This window comes from Sapajus apella, unplaced genomic scaffold (genome assembly GCF_009761245.1).
Source record: "Sapajus apella isolate SASKATOON/1434 unplaced genomic scaffold, GSC_monkey_1.0 scaffold14, whole genome shotgun sequence".
Classification (NCBI taxonomy): Eukaryota; Metazoa; Chordata; class Mammalia; order Primates; family Cebidae; genus Sapajus; species Sapajus apella.
The window spans coordinates 5,087,212-5,102,902 of record NW_022436954.1 but is presented as its reverse complement, the minus strand read 5'-3'; the positions used below and the strand labels follow the sequence as shown (position 1 = coordinate 5,102,902).

At 53.1% G+C, this 15,691-nt stretch overlaps 1 protein-coding gene and 1 pseudogene across 3 annotated transcripts; both read right to left on the bottom strand.

Annotated features, from left to right (window-relative positions):
* Positions 1–645: 645 nt before the first annotated feature.
* Positions 646–5,427, bottom strand: LOC116554509 (annotated as a pseudogene).
* A 468-nt stretch (positions 5,428–5,895) lies between these two features.
* GAL3ST3 (galactose-3-O-sulfotransferase 3) lies at positions 5,896–13,285 on the bottom strand. 3 transcript variants are annotated; one of them, XM_032282772.1, is made up of 3 exons: positions 12,937–13,153; positions 9,216–9,452; positions 5,896–7,615 (listed from the first exon to the last, which is right to left on the bottom strand). In XM_032282772.1, the coding sequence occupies exons 2-3, from the start codon at positions 9,338–9,340 to the stop codon at positions 6,445–6,447; spliced, it is 1,296 nt and encodes a 431-aa protein (XP_032138663.1). In that variant the 5' UTR covers positions 9,341–9,452; positions 12,937–13,153; the 3' UTR covers positions 5,896–6,444. The 3 variants fall into 3 exon arrangements, with proteins under 3 accessions (XP_032138663.1, XP_032138664.1, XP_032138665.1); XM_032282773.1 differs by having other exon boundaries at positions 12,964–13,153; XM_032282774.1 differs by lacking the exon at positions 9,216–9,452 and having other exon boundaries at positions 12,937–13,285.
* Positions 13,286–15,691: the final 2,406 nt, after the last annotated feature.

The window sequence follows — 15,691 nt, the reverse complement described above, 5'->3', positions numbered from 1 at the left end:
TCCTCAGTGGAGATGATGTACAAGGTCTTCGTGTCTAGAAGAGTCCCCCTGTCTTCTGCTGTCACCATGTTAAGAGCTACACCCTTATGGCCAAAACATCCACATGACTGATTCTGTGAATATAACTTTTCCTGTGGTGGGAAGGTCACAGTTGATGATTAAAGAAACCTGGCACATCTATGCTCTGCTAGAGCCAGAATGGATCTCATGATCATAACTTGTTCCTTTTGGTTCATATCTCCCATGCATGGCAGAAACAGTGAAGTCTCTGGCATGCATCTTCTCAGTGAACCAATCAACCTTCCTTTGGGTATTGGTGAAGATGACAGCCTGGATGATGATCAGGGTTCCATACAAGTCACACAGTGGGCCCAGCTTCCACTCCTCTTGTTCTATGCTGATGTAGAATTCAACATCGTTGTTCTAATTAACGTGCCTTCTCCCAGTGGCATTTGCAGCGTTTTTTTTTTTTTTTTTTTTCCCCACAGAGGGGGGGGGTGGAGTCTTGCTCTGTCGCCCAGGCTGGGGTGCAGTGGCACGATCTTGACTCTCTGCAACCTCTGCCTCCTGGCTTCAAGTCATTCTCTTGCCCTAGCCTCTTGAGTAGCTGGGACTATAGGCACGCCCAACAACACCCAGAATCAGTCATGTGGACTCTTTCTTCTTGACAAGGATTCTGGCAGGGTCCCTCATGAATTTCTTGGTCACCTCAAGCACATCAGAAGGCACTATAGCTGACAGCAAAAACATCTGAGTGTTGCTGTTGAGCTTTATTTATTATTATTATATTTTTAAATTTTTATTTATTTATTTATTTAGAGATGGAGTCTTGCTCTGTCTCCCAGGCTGGAATGCAATGGTGCAATCTCAGTTCACTGCAACCTCTGCCTCCTGGGTTCAAGCAATTCTCCCACCTCAGCCCCCAGAGTGGCTGGAATTACAGGTGCCTGCCACCACTCCTGGCTAATTTTTGTATTTTCAGTAGAGACGGGGTTTCACCATGTTGGCCAGGCTGTTGTCAAACTCCTGACCCCAAGTGATCCACCTGCCTTGGCTCCCAAAGTGCTGGAATTACAGGCATGAGCCACCATGCCCAGCCTATTATTTTTTTTTAAGAGATAGGATCTCACTCTGTCACACAGACTGGAATGCAGTGGCATGATCATAGCTCACTGCAGCCTCCAACTCCTAGGTTCAAGTGATCCTCATGCCTCAGCTTCCCAAGTAGCTGAGACTACAGGTGCATGCCACCATGCCCAGCTAATTTTTATATTTTTTTTGTAAAGGCTGTGGTCTCACTCTGTTGCCCAGGCTGGTCTCCAACTTCTGGGCTCAAGCAATTCTCCGTCCTTTGCCTCCCAAAGTGTTGGGATTACAGGTGTGAGCCACTGTGCCTGGCTGAGCTTTTGGTATATATCATAGATCTGGTTCTTGAATCTACGGCTTAACATTTCATCAGCTTCATCCAATGCAAACTTCTTGCTGTATTTGAGAGACAGATATCTCCAGCAAAACACATCAAATATGTGGCCAGGAGTACCACGATGACATGGGGAGCTTCCATTTCCAGCTTCTACACTTCAGCACGCACGTGGGTGGCCCCAGTGCAAGTGTGACAGGAGGCACACAGGTAATCTCCTTATGCTATGGCCACCTTCTGCATCTACTGAACCAATTCTCAAGTGGGTGCCAGGACCAAGGCCTGGGTGGCCTTAAGATTCAATTGAATCTGCTGCAGAATGGATATGGCAAATGTGGCCATATCCCCAGCCCCAGACTGGCTTGAGCAATCAATCACATCATAACCTTTGATAGAAGGAAGATTGGTTTGAAGCTGGAAGTCAGAGGGCTTCCCAAAACCTTAGGTATAGAAGCCATGAAGGAGGAACTCCAAGAGGTCCCTGTCATCAAAGCTGTCGACAATCTCATTTCAGTTACTCTGGGTGATGCCTTCAGGCTCCATCCCCTCAGGATCATTGGTCTGAATTAGGAATCTGGATTCATACACCTGATCCTCAGAAACTAGCCAATCTGAACTTCCTTTTTTTTTTTTTCTTTCTCTTTTTGAGACGGAGTCTCACTCTGTCATCCAGGGCGGGGTGGCACCATCTCAGCTTACTGCAACCTCCACCTCCTGGGCTCAATCAATTCTCCTGCCTCAGCCTCCTGAGTAGCTGGGATTACAGGCGCCAGCCACCGTGCCCAGCTAACGTTTGTAGTTTTAGTAGAGACGGCATTTCACCATGTTGGTCAGACTGGTCTGGAACTCCTGACCTCAAGTGATCCACCCTCCTCGGCCTACCAAAGTGCTGGGATTGCAGGCATGAGCCACCACATCTGGCCTCAATCTTAACTTCTAAGCATGACATTCAAGGCCTTTCATAATCTGGCACTGGCATATTTCTCCCCAACCGGATGGTCCAATATCCCTATCTCCTGGGACCCAGGCTTTCTCATACCCAGCACCTCTGCATGTTGCATGCATTGTTCCCTCTGTCTGGAGCACCTTCTTCCATCCTTGTCCTCATCTGGGACATCTCTTCTCCAGAGGGCCTCTCCTGACCTCAGGCAGGCACTCCTGGCCTCCATTTTGCTCCTTACATATTTTGTGCTTCCTACATTCATGAAAATCAAGGCTGGATTGTGTGCCACAGGTCACACCTGTAATCCCTGCACTTTGGGAGGCCAAGGCAGGAGGATCACTTGAGTCCAGGAGTTTGAGACCAGCCTGAGCAATATACTGAGAACCCTGTCTCTACAAAGAAGTGAAAAATTAGCTGGGTGTGGTGGCATTGGCCTATAGTCATAGCTACTCGGAGACTGAGATTGGAGGATCACTCAAATTTGAGGCTGCCGTGAGTGAGCTATGATTATGCCACTGCATTCCAGCCTGGGCAACAGAGTGAGAACCTGTCTCCAAAAAATAAATAAATAAATAAATAAATAAAGGCTACTCACAGCCCATACCATGGCTTTGGGGAAAGTAGAAAAAGTCACCCCTTCCTCAAAATGCTTTCTTCCATCTGCTGAAAAACTCTTGTAATAGATGTGTCAAACTGTGACATCTAAAACATGAAAGGTGTCAACCCTGGAGGGGCCCTGATGAACTCAGAGATGATACCTTGGGAGAACCTCTGTGTGCCAGGCAGTGTGCCAGGGGCATTATCTCAGATACTGTTCACAAAACCCATGCAGGAAACTATTTTTCACAGTTGAGGAAAGCGAGGCTCAAAGGTTAAGCTCAAAGTATGTAACTGGTATATGGCAAAGCCCGGGTTTCAACTCCAGAGCCCCAGTGGTTAACCACTAGGCAAGATCATACTGGTCTGGAACTTGAGTCATGTTTGGCCAGGTTTGCTGCCTCCACATCTTCACTAGACCTTAAAATGAGCTCCTTAAGGCAGAGACCACGTTTCACTCACTGCCAAAGCTCTGGGACCATTCAGAGTAGGCACAGAGTGGGCAGAACCAAGTGTTTGTTGGTAGAAGGAGCCTCTTTGCAGGAGTCCTAGGGGCTAGGGTTTAAGGGGCTGAGGGCCGTTCCCCTGGATTGTGGCTGAAGCTGTAGCTATTTCTGCCAAAGAGTTCCAGAGCCCCTGCTCAGCTTTAGGATTTGTCCTTGTTCCTGAGTTAGAACCCTCTCCTAGTGCCTGATTATTCCATTTGCCCCTGATTCCAGATTTTTCTGAGGCCAGAGTTGTGCTCTCTGCTGAAGTAGGGCAAGGTTTATAAAGGAAGGTCCACCTGCCTGAGGGTCAGGGAGGCCAGGAGAGGCCTATCGCAGTGGTTTGGTTGTCTTAAACCTCATGTTGACATTTGATCCCGAATGTTGGCATTGGGCCCAATGGGAGGTGTTTGGGTCATGGGCGTGGATTCCTCAAGAAAAGATCATGCCCTCCCTGGGAGATAAGTGAGTTTTCTCACTCTTAGTTCCAAAAGCTGATTGTTAAAAAGAGCCTGGCACCTTCTCTGACCCCCTTGCTTCCTCTCTTACCCTGTGGTCTCTGCATATTTGGGGTCCTGAGCAGAAGTAGCATGAGACTCTGGCCAGATACATATACCAATACTGAACTTCCCAGTAATCAGGATTGAGTCAAATAAACCTTTTTCTTTACCAGCCTCAGTCATTCCTTTATGGCGACACAAAATGAACTAGGACATCCATCAAAGTAGACTTGGCCAGGCACGGTGGCTCATGCTGGTAAGCCCAGCACTTTGGGAAGCCAAGGCAGGCGGATCACCTGAGGTCGGGAGTTTGAGACCAGCCAGGCCAACATGGTGAAACCCTGTCTCTACTAAAAATACAAAAATTAGCTGGGTGTGGTGGCAGGCGCCTGTAATCCTAGCCACTCAGGAGGCTGAGGCAGGAGAATCGCTTGAACCCGGGAGGTGGAGGCTGCAGTGAGCCGAGATCACACCACTGCACTCCAGGCTGGGTGACAGAGTAAGACTCTGTCTCACCAAAAAAAAAAAAAAGTAGACTTAAAGGCATGTCTGAATTTTCCAGGCTAACTGAGGGCAAGGTGAAGGATGTTTCTGGGAGAGGTATGACCAGAGAATAGGGCTGGGGGTGCAGATGTAGACAGTGGCAAGCATCTTCTTGCCTGGGGGAGAAAGGACACCTGTTTTTGGATAGATCACTTTGAGTCTAGTACAATTCTTTACTGCTCCTTAATTTTAGAAACTTAATTATGCCTTTGCATGATTCTAATTACTGCCTTTTTCAGAGCTCTGCTGGCAAAAAGTGGGGTGCCATACAATCACCTTTCAAGCTGAGGGTGTGTCATGCAAACTGCCAACCAATCACTGCAATGTCCATTGTCCAAACAGGTCAACCGTTGTCTCCATGAAAAATAGGATAAAGAGATGCTGATGGCAGTGTCTTGGTTCTTCACTTTACATTCTTTTGGGGGAAGGTGCCAGGAGGCAGCCTAGCCTGTGGCATGTGACCTTTTTTATTTGAATGGCACTATAGACAGCACTAAAAAGCACAGACTCTGAAGCCACACTATCTTGGTTCAGATCCTAGTGGTTAGTTTCTGGCTGTGTGACCCTGACTTAATGTCCCCCAAGTTTCAGTTCCCTCACCTGGAAAACAGCACCTATCTCCAAAGTTAATATACGTCAAGCCCTTTTATGGTGGCTGGCACACCGTAGACCATAACAGCTATTGTTTTTTTTACTGGTCTAGATATGTTGATCTAGCTCTGAAGAAAGGAACAGGAAAAGTCCTGATTCTCTGCTAGTCTTTTTTTTTTTCTTTCTTTTTTTCATTACCTCCAGTAATGGCAATAAGCAATTCTCTGCTAGCCTCAACGGAGATTTCATCTGGAAGTGCTGGCTATCTTGCTGTGTTAAGGCAAATTGCAGAAAGGGATTGGTCTTCATCCGAGTCCGAGCTGTCTTCTTGTGAGGAAAGCAGGCCATTAGAAGCAGTGATTCACAGGGGGAGGTAAAATTCTGAGTTAGGCAGCTCCTTACCTGAAAATGATCCTCCTTCCACCCAAGGAAGCGTTGTTTTGCTCTAACCCCTCCAGTCCTTCCTCTTTGCTTACCTGCCTTCCTCCTGTTCCAATGTTTCCCCATGAGCGCCATGAAAATAAGGCCCTATCTGCCTGGTTCACCTGTATCCCGGAGTTACAGAGATGATGCTCAGTAAATGTTGCAGAATTTTATGAGAAGGGACGATTCGGAAAGTGAGTGGGGCTGAGGTCGCCAGTCTGTGTTGGGGGTCCAGTCAGTCAAGCAGTTGAGGAGGGTTGTGGGCCTATGTCGGGTGGCGGGGGACCTTGAGTCCACACCCCCATCCTCATGGCTCCAGCCACAGCTCCTCCTGGACATCCACTTCATCCTCAAATGTGGGGAATCTGGCTTCTATGACTGACATACAACTCGCACATTTTAAAGATGTTTTATTAAAAAAAGAAAAACAAATCAAACAAAAATCCCAACCCAAGAACTTTTGGTTCCGGGAGGCTGGGAGCAGCTTAGGTCTGTGGGGAGGGTAGAACCTGGAAGACAGCAAAGTACAGGGAGCCTCCAGCCCTGGGAGGAAGAGCAAGAGCAGCCTTTCCCCAGGGCTCAGCTCCTCTCCGCGGGGCCTGGGCTTACCCAATAGGAAAAGATAGGTGGGGAGGGGGCTCAGCCCCCAGAAAAAGGCAGGGTATGTAGTTCTGGACAGCCGTCAGGCCTCTTGTCAAAATCACCAACCAGTTGGGAAAGACAGGGTGGCCCAGTGCTAGATCCAGCCTATCAGCGCCGTGCCCAAAGGCGGGGTTCAGCCCACGACAGGGAGCGAGGCTCAGGGAGCTGCACCCCAAAGTTCAGCGAAGGGCTCAAGCCCCTCGAAAAGCAAGGGCTCTCTTGGGGCGGGACATGGAGGCAGCCCCTGGCTGGACTCCTGGGAGGGCAGGGCAGGACCCATACTCCTGAGGCCTGCGGAGCTCAGGGACCCTGAGGGCTGCGAGGCAGCACTCGGATGGGCCTAGGCGGGGGATTGTCCAGGACCGGCTCGGGCCGGGCCCGCGCACCGCCCCGACGCTTCTGCTTGCGTAGCAGGTAGTTCGAGTACTGGACCTCGGGCATGGCCAGCTTGAGGCAGGCCTCGGTGGCCGGGCCGGCGCCGCCGCCGGGCAGGTCGTAGCCCATGATGTCCACCTTGCGGCTGGGCTGCCACGGCTGCAGCTGCTTGGTGCGGATCTGCGCGGCTGGCCGCAGCACAGGCTCATCCCCGAAGCAGCGCCGCAGCAGGCGCTGGCGGGCCTCGCGCAGCTCGCGCGCCTCGCGCTCCACGCACGCGCGGCCGGCGCGCGCCACGCGGCGCCAGAAGGTGGCGTTGAAGTGGTCGTAGAGGCCAGCGTCCAGGGCGTTCCAGGCGCGCGCAGCCCGCGCTAGCGCCGCGGGGATGGCGGCCAGGCGGGAGCTGGCGGCGCGCGCGTTGAGCTTGGCGTACAGCACGTCGTCCAGGTCCCAGGCCAGGAGGCGCCGCAGCAGCACCAACGACTCGTCGAAGTACTCGGCGATCATGACAAGCGAGAAGACCTCCTCCACCTGGCGGATGAGGCCCGCCAGGTAGGCGGCGTCATCGCGCGGGCTGCGCTCGTTGTCGCCGCCCAGGTCGTAGGCCAGCGTGTTGTGCGCGAACATGGCGAAGTGCTCGCCGGCGCGGTAGTAGGCCTCGGGCGCGCGCAGGAAGGCCTCGAGCGAGGCGTTGGGCACGCGCCGGAAGGCCGGGCAGTACTGGTTGTAGTAGCTGAAGAGCGACTCAAACATGGCGGCCGGCTCGCGCAGGATGGTGACGTAGATGGTGCCGGGAGGCATGAGGCGTTCCAGCTCCGCGCGGTCGAAGCGCAGGTGGCTGGCCAGCACGTGCGGCGGCCGCGTGGCCGGGTGCACGAAGTGCGTCGAGAAGTTGCGCGGGTAGCAGAACTGATGCTCGCAGCTCGGGTGCGGCAGGGCCACCGTCAGGTTGTGGCGCTCGGCGAAGCGGAACAGGATGTTCTGCACCGTCGTGCTGGCTGTCTTGTGCGTCTTCAGGAAGGCCACGGTCATGTGCTTGGGGCGCGGCGGTGAGTTCCGCAGAGGAGGGCAGCTCAGAGGGAACAGCTTGGGGTACCTGCCAGGCCCAGGGGATGTGCAGAGAGGAGCGTCTGAGGGGGTTGCTGCTTGACCCCAGCCCTTCCCCCAAGGACTGTGGGATGCCCCACCAAGGGGCCCTGCCCGGGCTGCACTCATGGAAATGTCAAGGGTGGTGCTGGGTAGCCTGTATGATGCCCCCTATGATCCCTGCTGGCCTCCTGGTGTTCACACCCTTGAGTATTCCCCTGCCCTGAGGGAGGCTGGACATATTGCATCTAAAGAATAGAAGAGAGCAGAAATAATGGGATGTCACTTCTTAAATTTCATCATAGAAAGACTGTGGCTAGTATCATGGTGTCTTTCTCTTAATCCCGGATGAGAGGTGCTGGGGGAAGCATGCTGCCGTATAGTGGGCAGCCCTATAGGGAGCTACCACTAAGTAGGAAAAGCCGGCAAGGACCTGAGGCCCTCAGCCTACCAGCCCACTTGAAGAACTGAAGCCTGTCAAAACCACGTGGAGCTTGGAAGCCGATCCCTTCCAACCAAGCCTTCAGATGAGACTGTATCACCAGCAAACACCTTGGTTGCAACCCCATGAAAGACCTTGGTCCAGAAGTTCCCAGTAAGCCACACCTGGCTTCCTGACCCCCCAAAACAGATGTTTTCAGCTGCTAAGCTTTAAGGTAATTTGTTTATGCAGAAATTAATAAGGGACAAAGGCCCCCGGCGATCTTTGAGGAATCCCACTTTGTAGATGTAGAAACTGAAGGCCAAATGGAGAAAATAACTTACACAAATTCTGGAGACAACTCACATCATCACTAGATCCTTTTGCTCTTTTTCATTTTCACTCTTTAACTGGCTCCTCACTTTGTAGATGGTTGGCACTGGGCTCTGCAGCAACCCATTTGTTAGGTTTCTCTTAAGAGGTCTAATGCCTCATTCATTCATTCATCAGATATGTTTTGGGTATCCACTATGTGCCAGGCATTATGCTAGGTTCAAGAAATACAGTAATATACAAAAACAATAATCCCAGCCCTCGTGAAGCTTTCGTTGCTGTTGCTTCATTCTTAACACATGGGTGTTTGGGATTTCAAACCAGCAAATCATCTGGCAAGGGGGGCTGGGCCCATTCACACCATTCTCAGGGGCAGACATTGTAGAAAATGGGGATGTCAAGTCCCCAAGAGGTGCAGGGATTTGTTGGGTTCACACAGTGAGTCAGGAATAGGGTCGGGGTTCCCATGAATCACATGGTATCCTGTATGAGAGTGACTGGCTGCATCACACACATGGTGTCTCACTTTATAGATGAGAAAACTGGGACTCAGAGAAGTGCGGGGACTTGGCCTTGCCCAGCTCTAGGGAAGTCGTGAGTTGTTTCCATTGGGAAGATGCTTAGCTGCATGCCGTAGGAAGGAGTCGAGCTGGATTCAGATCTCAGCTGACCTGTAACTGAGCAAGTCACTCAAGCCTTTCATTGAAGACCAGCCCCTGTCCAGGAAGGCTGTGTGGCCCTAAAGGGAAAGCACTTTCAGAATAGAGGGAAGGAGCAAAGCGGCAGGTGGAAGAATGGGCAGGGGAGTTCTGGGCCCCCGGAGCCCCGCCCCCTCGCCGAGGCCACGCCCCCTTACCAGCTTAGCTGCGTCCCCTGGTGGATGAGAAGGCTTACGGTGCTGCACCCTAGCACCAGCAGCAGGATTTTCCTGCGGCTCATCATCTTGGTGGCCTGCTGCAGGCGCTGGAGGATGGGTGGCATGGTGGAGTACCAACCCCAGGACTAGCCAGGGCCTCACTATCCAGGACTCCCTTCACAGGCATTCATGGGGGATCCTGCAGCTCTGGTAGCAGGGCCAGTGTTCCTGAGAATCCTGGCAGAAGAAGAAGGCAGATGGGTTTGCAGTGGGCAGAGGAGATGGGCTCTGGGCCTCAGCAGCTCTGATGCGAAGAGCTCCAAGAGGTGGGGTGAGCAGAGAGGCCAGGGCAGATCAGATTCCTACCTTCTGTTACCAAGACCCTATCTCCTTAGTGCTCTAGATAACCTAGTCTTGGGTGGAATTACAGGGTCTGGGGTGTTGCCAGCCCTTCAGGCTATAGCCACTCCCACCCCTCAGCCCTGTTTCTGTCTCTCTGCCTGCTCCTGACTTGTCTTTGTCTCATGGCCGTTTGTACATGTCTCCCAGTGGAGTGGCTTCAGCAGCAGGGCTTGGCTCAGAACATAGAGATCTCAACTCAGTTTTCCCTCCTCCAGGACTCCTGCCCAATTGCCTTAACCCAGGGTTGGTCCTGACTCCCAGTAGAAACTGAGCTCCTCAGAAACACTAATCAGCCCTTCACTTCCTTGGAGTGATATGGCTCTGAGTCAATACTGCAGGCTTATTCTATGTACTATACTATACATACTTAATCCCATTTAGTCCTCACTACAGTACTGACATAGGTATTATTCCCACTGTACAGATGAGGAAACTGAGACTCTTAAGAGGTTATGTCACTTTGTCCATGGCCACACAGCTGGTAACAGTAGAAATGAGATTCATACCTGCTGTTCCTGGCTCCAAAGTCCATGTCCTTAGACACCGTATGTGCTATTTCTGTAGAGAACTGATTTCCCCAACCTTGCCCTAGACTCTGGCAATTCTGCATGCTTCTGAGTCCTGCGTGCTCCTAGCTGGGCTCCTGTGCTGAGGGCTGGAGACTGAGAAATTCATGAGGGAAAGGAAGGTCTTGAAATCCTGGAGCCCTATCTGGATTCCATCCCCAGACACCTGAAACCCAGGTGGCCCCATCAGCTGATTCTGCAGGGAAAGGTGCCTGACCAAAGCAATGGGATGGCAACCTGGGCGGGGAGGATGCAAGTCGGGTAAGAAGTGGCTCCTGCTTGTTGCCTTCCTGAGAATCTCCAGAAGGTGAGCTTCCATCCCAAGTGAGCCCAGGAGTGAGAGAAGGGAGGAGGGCTTGGTCTTGCACAAGTCTCCTTTCCCCACAGGAATGCCTCAGCTTAAGGGCAGCCCAATCCTGGGCAGCTCCGGTGGAAAGTTCAGCAGTGATGCCTGTCCCCAAGCTAGGGTAGGGGGCCTCAGTCTCCAGGTTCAAGTATAGCTGCAGCCCTCACATATATCCTTCTCCATGGAGGAGGGGGAGCCTGGAACCTTATGGGCATGTGCATGTGTGTGGAACTAGGACACCTGGGTCCCAGGAGGAATGAGGTAATGTGAAAACCCTTTTGATCATCACCTTCTCCGGAGGCCTTGGGTTTGGCTTCCAATCTCTCTTCTTGACCCTGCTCCCTTAATCCTGGATTACATTTAAACCTGTTTGGGTGGAAAGATGTCCTGCTTATGCCTCCCCTTTTCTCTAGGCCTTATCGCTGCCTCCCTCCACCTGCCTGCAGACAGACTTAATCTGCTGGGAGCCAAGGGTGAAGGGTCCAGCCACAGAGGGTAACCAAGGGCACAGCAGAAGAAGCCTAAGGTCCTCCCTGTCTTTTCAAGGATTGCTGGGGCAGAGAAGGGTTGGCCTGGCCTGGCTGGGGCTGCTTGCAGGAGGAAGGGAGAGCCTTGGGCCCTCTGAGGATACATACCTTCTTCCTCTATCACTCCTGCTGCTTAGAGAACTTGGGGATTAGACAGAAGTGTCCCAAGATGAGAAGGGAAAGCCTATATCCACCTTTGCTAAACTTGCAGAAACCACCCTATTTCTCAGAAGATTCAGGGTCAGCCAAGGAAGTCGAGCCTGGCTACGGGGATCTTTCCCAGGTGCAGAGCTTCAGCTGGCCACACAGAGAGAGTGACAGGTGCCTGGTATCCCCCTCCGTCTTACTCCTGGGCCTTTCCCTACTTCCCCACATAGCTGAGCTCTGGGGAGCTAGTCAGGCCCCAGTCTGAGGCCTGCTTAGGGACAGGGGACAGGGCATCCTCAGAGCAGAAATTCCCTAGACACCACCCCCTGAAGGTGGGCACCAGCTTCTGTATGGCCACTATCAATGACAGGCTGCATCACATCCCAATACAGCGTGATCCATTTCTGAGCAACTTAGAGCTCTTCAGGTCCTTTCTGAGACAGCCAGGATTATTACCCTGCCACTGGTAGCACCCATTTTGGCCTGCTCCTTCCACCTCCCATTCTGCACTCTTGGTAGTGCTGCCCTCCTAGAGCACACAGAACATTTTTCTCCATGACAGACCTTCAGGTATTTGGAAGCAGTAACCCTGTCTCCTCTGGGCGGGCACTTGGCCAGGCTAAACATTCCAGGTCCTGAGAGAGGGTGCCGCTCGGACATTGGAGGAGGCCTGCCTTCCCTTGGCAACTTTACTCCAAGATGCCTGTTTCGGAGATGGGGCCAAGGCAGTGCCTCTCAGGGAGGGGGCCACAGGGCTGGGTTTCCCTCTGATTTTCTGGCTGGTATGGCATGTGTGTCAGTGCTGCTGGAGCCGAGCTTTAGAGCAGTGGCCCAGGCTCCTGCCCTCAGATGCTTCACATGACTCCCAATTCTGCCTGATGTCTTCTCCATGGAGAGAGAGAGGTCTCCCAGCTATCCCAGGCAGGTCAGGGCGCCCAGGCTAGTCAGAGTGTCAGTGCTAATTTTAGTCAGAACAATCTACCTCACACTGCTGCCCAGTTTTGCAAATTGCTTGCTTTTCTTCAGGGAACCAAAGAAATAGTATAGCCGACCAGAGCTTTGAAAATGGGCCTGGGTGCCCACCCACTCCTAAAGGAGCCCTTTCTCCTGTCTCCTCTGAGCTCTAGAGCTGAAACTGATGTACTCAGAGGAAGGGGTGCCCTGGACTGGACCACTTGGACCTCACTGCTGAATGGCCCAGAGACTCCATCCTGTCCTGACTTGAGGGATGGCACAGCCCAGTGACGAGGGACCCTGACCCAGGGCCCTCAAGAGGAAGGGGTAAAGGGCCGAAGGGGTCCGCAAATTACTGGCCCAGGAGAGCAAATCTTTCCACCTCCCTCTTTTTCCTCACCCCCCACTCCATCCTGCACCAGGTCTGTCCCTGGCCCCTCCAGCCTCCTCTTTCTCTCATCCACCCCCACGTCATCCTTGCCTCCGAATTCCCTCCATCCTCGTCTCCATTAGTGCCCATCCCCATCACACTTCCCATTCCCTCAATTTCATCCCAACATCCCCCAGGGATCCTGCCAGTAGGATCTGGTTACCGTAGGGGATAGGCCAGATTGGCCCGCTCACCCCATCTTCTGCTTTCCTGGGGTAGAGCGCCCCCCTCCTCATGCTCTCCAGGCAATAGGCCCCCAAGACACTGTCCCGCCCGCCTCTCTCGGCCCCCTTCCCGATCTGGTCCACTCCCACTCCTCCAGCCCCAGGCTGGCCACTGCAGTACTCACACTGCGCGCCTGGGCTCTGCCTCCCACCTGGATAGGGGGCGGCTGCCGCTGTCTCTGGCCCCTTGTCTCGAAATCCGCACGGGGTCCGAGGGTACCTAGGGCCCTGCGCGCCGAGTGCCAGTGGCTCGCCTCGCAGAGCCTGAATGGGATCAGGTGGCGGCGTCCGCTCAGCTCGCTCCTCCCGGTCTGCCCGCCCCCAACCCCCAGTCGCACACCGGAGGAAGGCGAGGGGCGGGGCCAGGCCTCGGGCAAGTAGGGGAGAAGGGAGAGAGGGGAAAGGAAGCGGGAAGAGGGGTGGTCCCCCGGTTGCCCGCTGGCTGCCGTGAACAGTCTCTGGGTGGCATCTTCGGATGCAGTTGTCTTCCTCTGGCAACCTTGCAGAGTTGGACACTAATGTGGCCAGCTCCTTTCTCTCAGACAGGGAAACTGATGCCAGGAAGATGTCTGGATAGTCCTGCATTGCTGGGTATTCCGGGGCCCCGCGGGTCATACTTGGGCTCTGGGTGAGTGAGAGGCAGGTACATTTGCAGGTACTCACATGCTCCCTACCTCCTCTCCTCTGTTCCCCTCCAACAGAGAAGCACTGCTCCAGCCTTGTCTGGTCCCATCTGTGCCCACACAAACCCCCTTCCCTTCCAGCCTGTCCCCTGCACCTTCTGAGGTAGCTCCCAGCTGCTCACTCACTCTTACTCACTAGGACTCCAGACCCACTCACTCCTCACCAGAGCTATAGTGAGGCTGGGACCCCTGCCCAGGCACCTGGCACCAGGCATCAGAGAATCCAAGTTCAATCCTGGTTTTGCTCTTAAATCCCAGAGTCAAGAGGCAACTTGCCGGGCATGGTGGCTCACGCCTGTAATCCTAGCGCTTTGGGAGGCTGAAGTGGGCAAATTGCCTGAGTTCAGGAGTTCAAGACCAGACTGGGCAACACAGTAAATCCTCATCTCTACTGAAATGCAAAAAATTTGCTGGGTATAGCGGTGTGTGCCTATAATCCCTGCTACTTGGGAGGTTGGGGCAGGGGAATTGCTTGAGCCTGGGAGGCACAGGTTTGCAATGAACTGAGATCATACCACTGCACTCCAGCCTGGGCTGGAGACTGTCTCCAAAAAAAAAAAAAAAAAAAAACCCTCCCTGAGCCCTGTTGTTTATAGCTTTAAAATGAGAAGCTGTTCTGAGCTAGCAGAGATAATACACATCACGAAGGCTCCATGTGAACTTCTCGGTCCTCAGTTTCCATCACCCAGAAGCTGGGCAGCAGCACCTCCCAAAGCCATGCCAGACACGGAGAGCCCCATATTGAGTTCTGTGGCTGGCCTGGACACTTGCTTTCTCTCTTGCTCTGGGCCTGGTAAAGCAAGGATCCTGGAGCTGGGTAGCCACCCAAAGCTGGGACTGGAAGGGGCTGGATACACCCTTCTAGGCTTACATAGGCAATAGGTAATATTGTGTCAGGGTCCTTGTTACGGTTATAGGGACTCTGAGTCAGAAGGACTGCTGGTGACCCCTTGGGTATGTCAACTTCTTTGCCCATCAATCTTCCACGTGTACAATGTCGGGGGAAGGGGACCTTGATACCTTGCCTCCTTCCCAGGGCTATTGTGATAAAATGAGGCTCTATTATCAGCCTTTAGTTTATCCTGCCTCAGAGACCCCACCGGCTTCCCTGGCACCTACACATGCCTTGGGGCCTTCAGCCTCAGATGACCTGCCCTGGGCTCTCCAGTTACAGGGACTAGTTCCTTTGGCCTAGAAAGATTCTGCCTGAGTGGGCTGACAAGCTGGAGTTAAGGGTGCCCTTGTTCTGCCTTCCTTACTGTCCTTTCTGGGTTTGGCTTCCCCTCTGGGAGTGGCAGCAGGAGCCTGCCACAGTGACATTAATAGAAAGGGGAAGGGTCAGGCTTTGGGTAAGAGGAAGAAGACTTTCCACTCAGTGCTAGGATGTGAGCCAACCTTTGACCCAGTCCTTTTCCCTTTCTCCCCCAAACCTCACCTTTCCTGGACCTGGTGCCCCATTTTTTTCCCTGTTCCCAGCTACTTCTCCACTGGGGGCAGATGGCAAAATGGAGCTAGAGGAAAGATCTGAAGGGTATGCGTAGTGGGGAAATGAGACCATTCCACTTGAGTCTCCCCCTCCCTTGCTCAACATACAGTGAGCCTGGTCAGTGAAAGTGCAGAGCTAGTGGCAGAGGTGGGGAGAGAAACTGAATTGTTGGTGTGGGACTGGGAGAGGTGGATGCTAGGCAGGCAAGAATCCCTGCCAGTCTCTGCCAATATCCCCAAAGGCCAGGGGGAGTTGGGGTGGGAAGCGGGAGGCAAGGTGGTCCCCAATGCAGGTGCGTCTGAGGGAAAAGGGCCTGAGTTTATTTTCGAGACTAAAAAAGACAAATGCTGTCACCAGAAAAATTATTCCTTTTTTCTAGTAATCATTTATTGGGCGCCTCTTGAACGCCAGGCGATGCGAGACTGAAAAAGATCAAGTACCTGCTCATACTTTTGGGTTGGGGAGGTAGGAAGAAAGGGCAAGAAAGAACGGTGGAGATTCGAATGTATTATGGGAGCTCTAAGAAAGGAAAGGAAAGCGGGAGAAAGCTTAGTGGAGGAGACGACATTTGAGCCGGCCTGGACAGTGGAATAGGGGGCTTTAGTGTCGCCCTTCCCCCAGGTCGGCAGCTGGAGCTCAGCCCGGGCGGTCCCGCTCCTCTCCCGGCTCGGATCCCCTTTCAGCTCATTCATCCGGGCCCGGGCCGGGGGA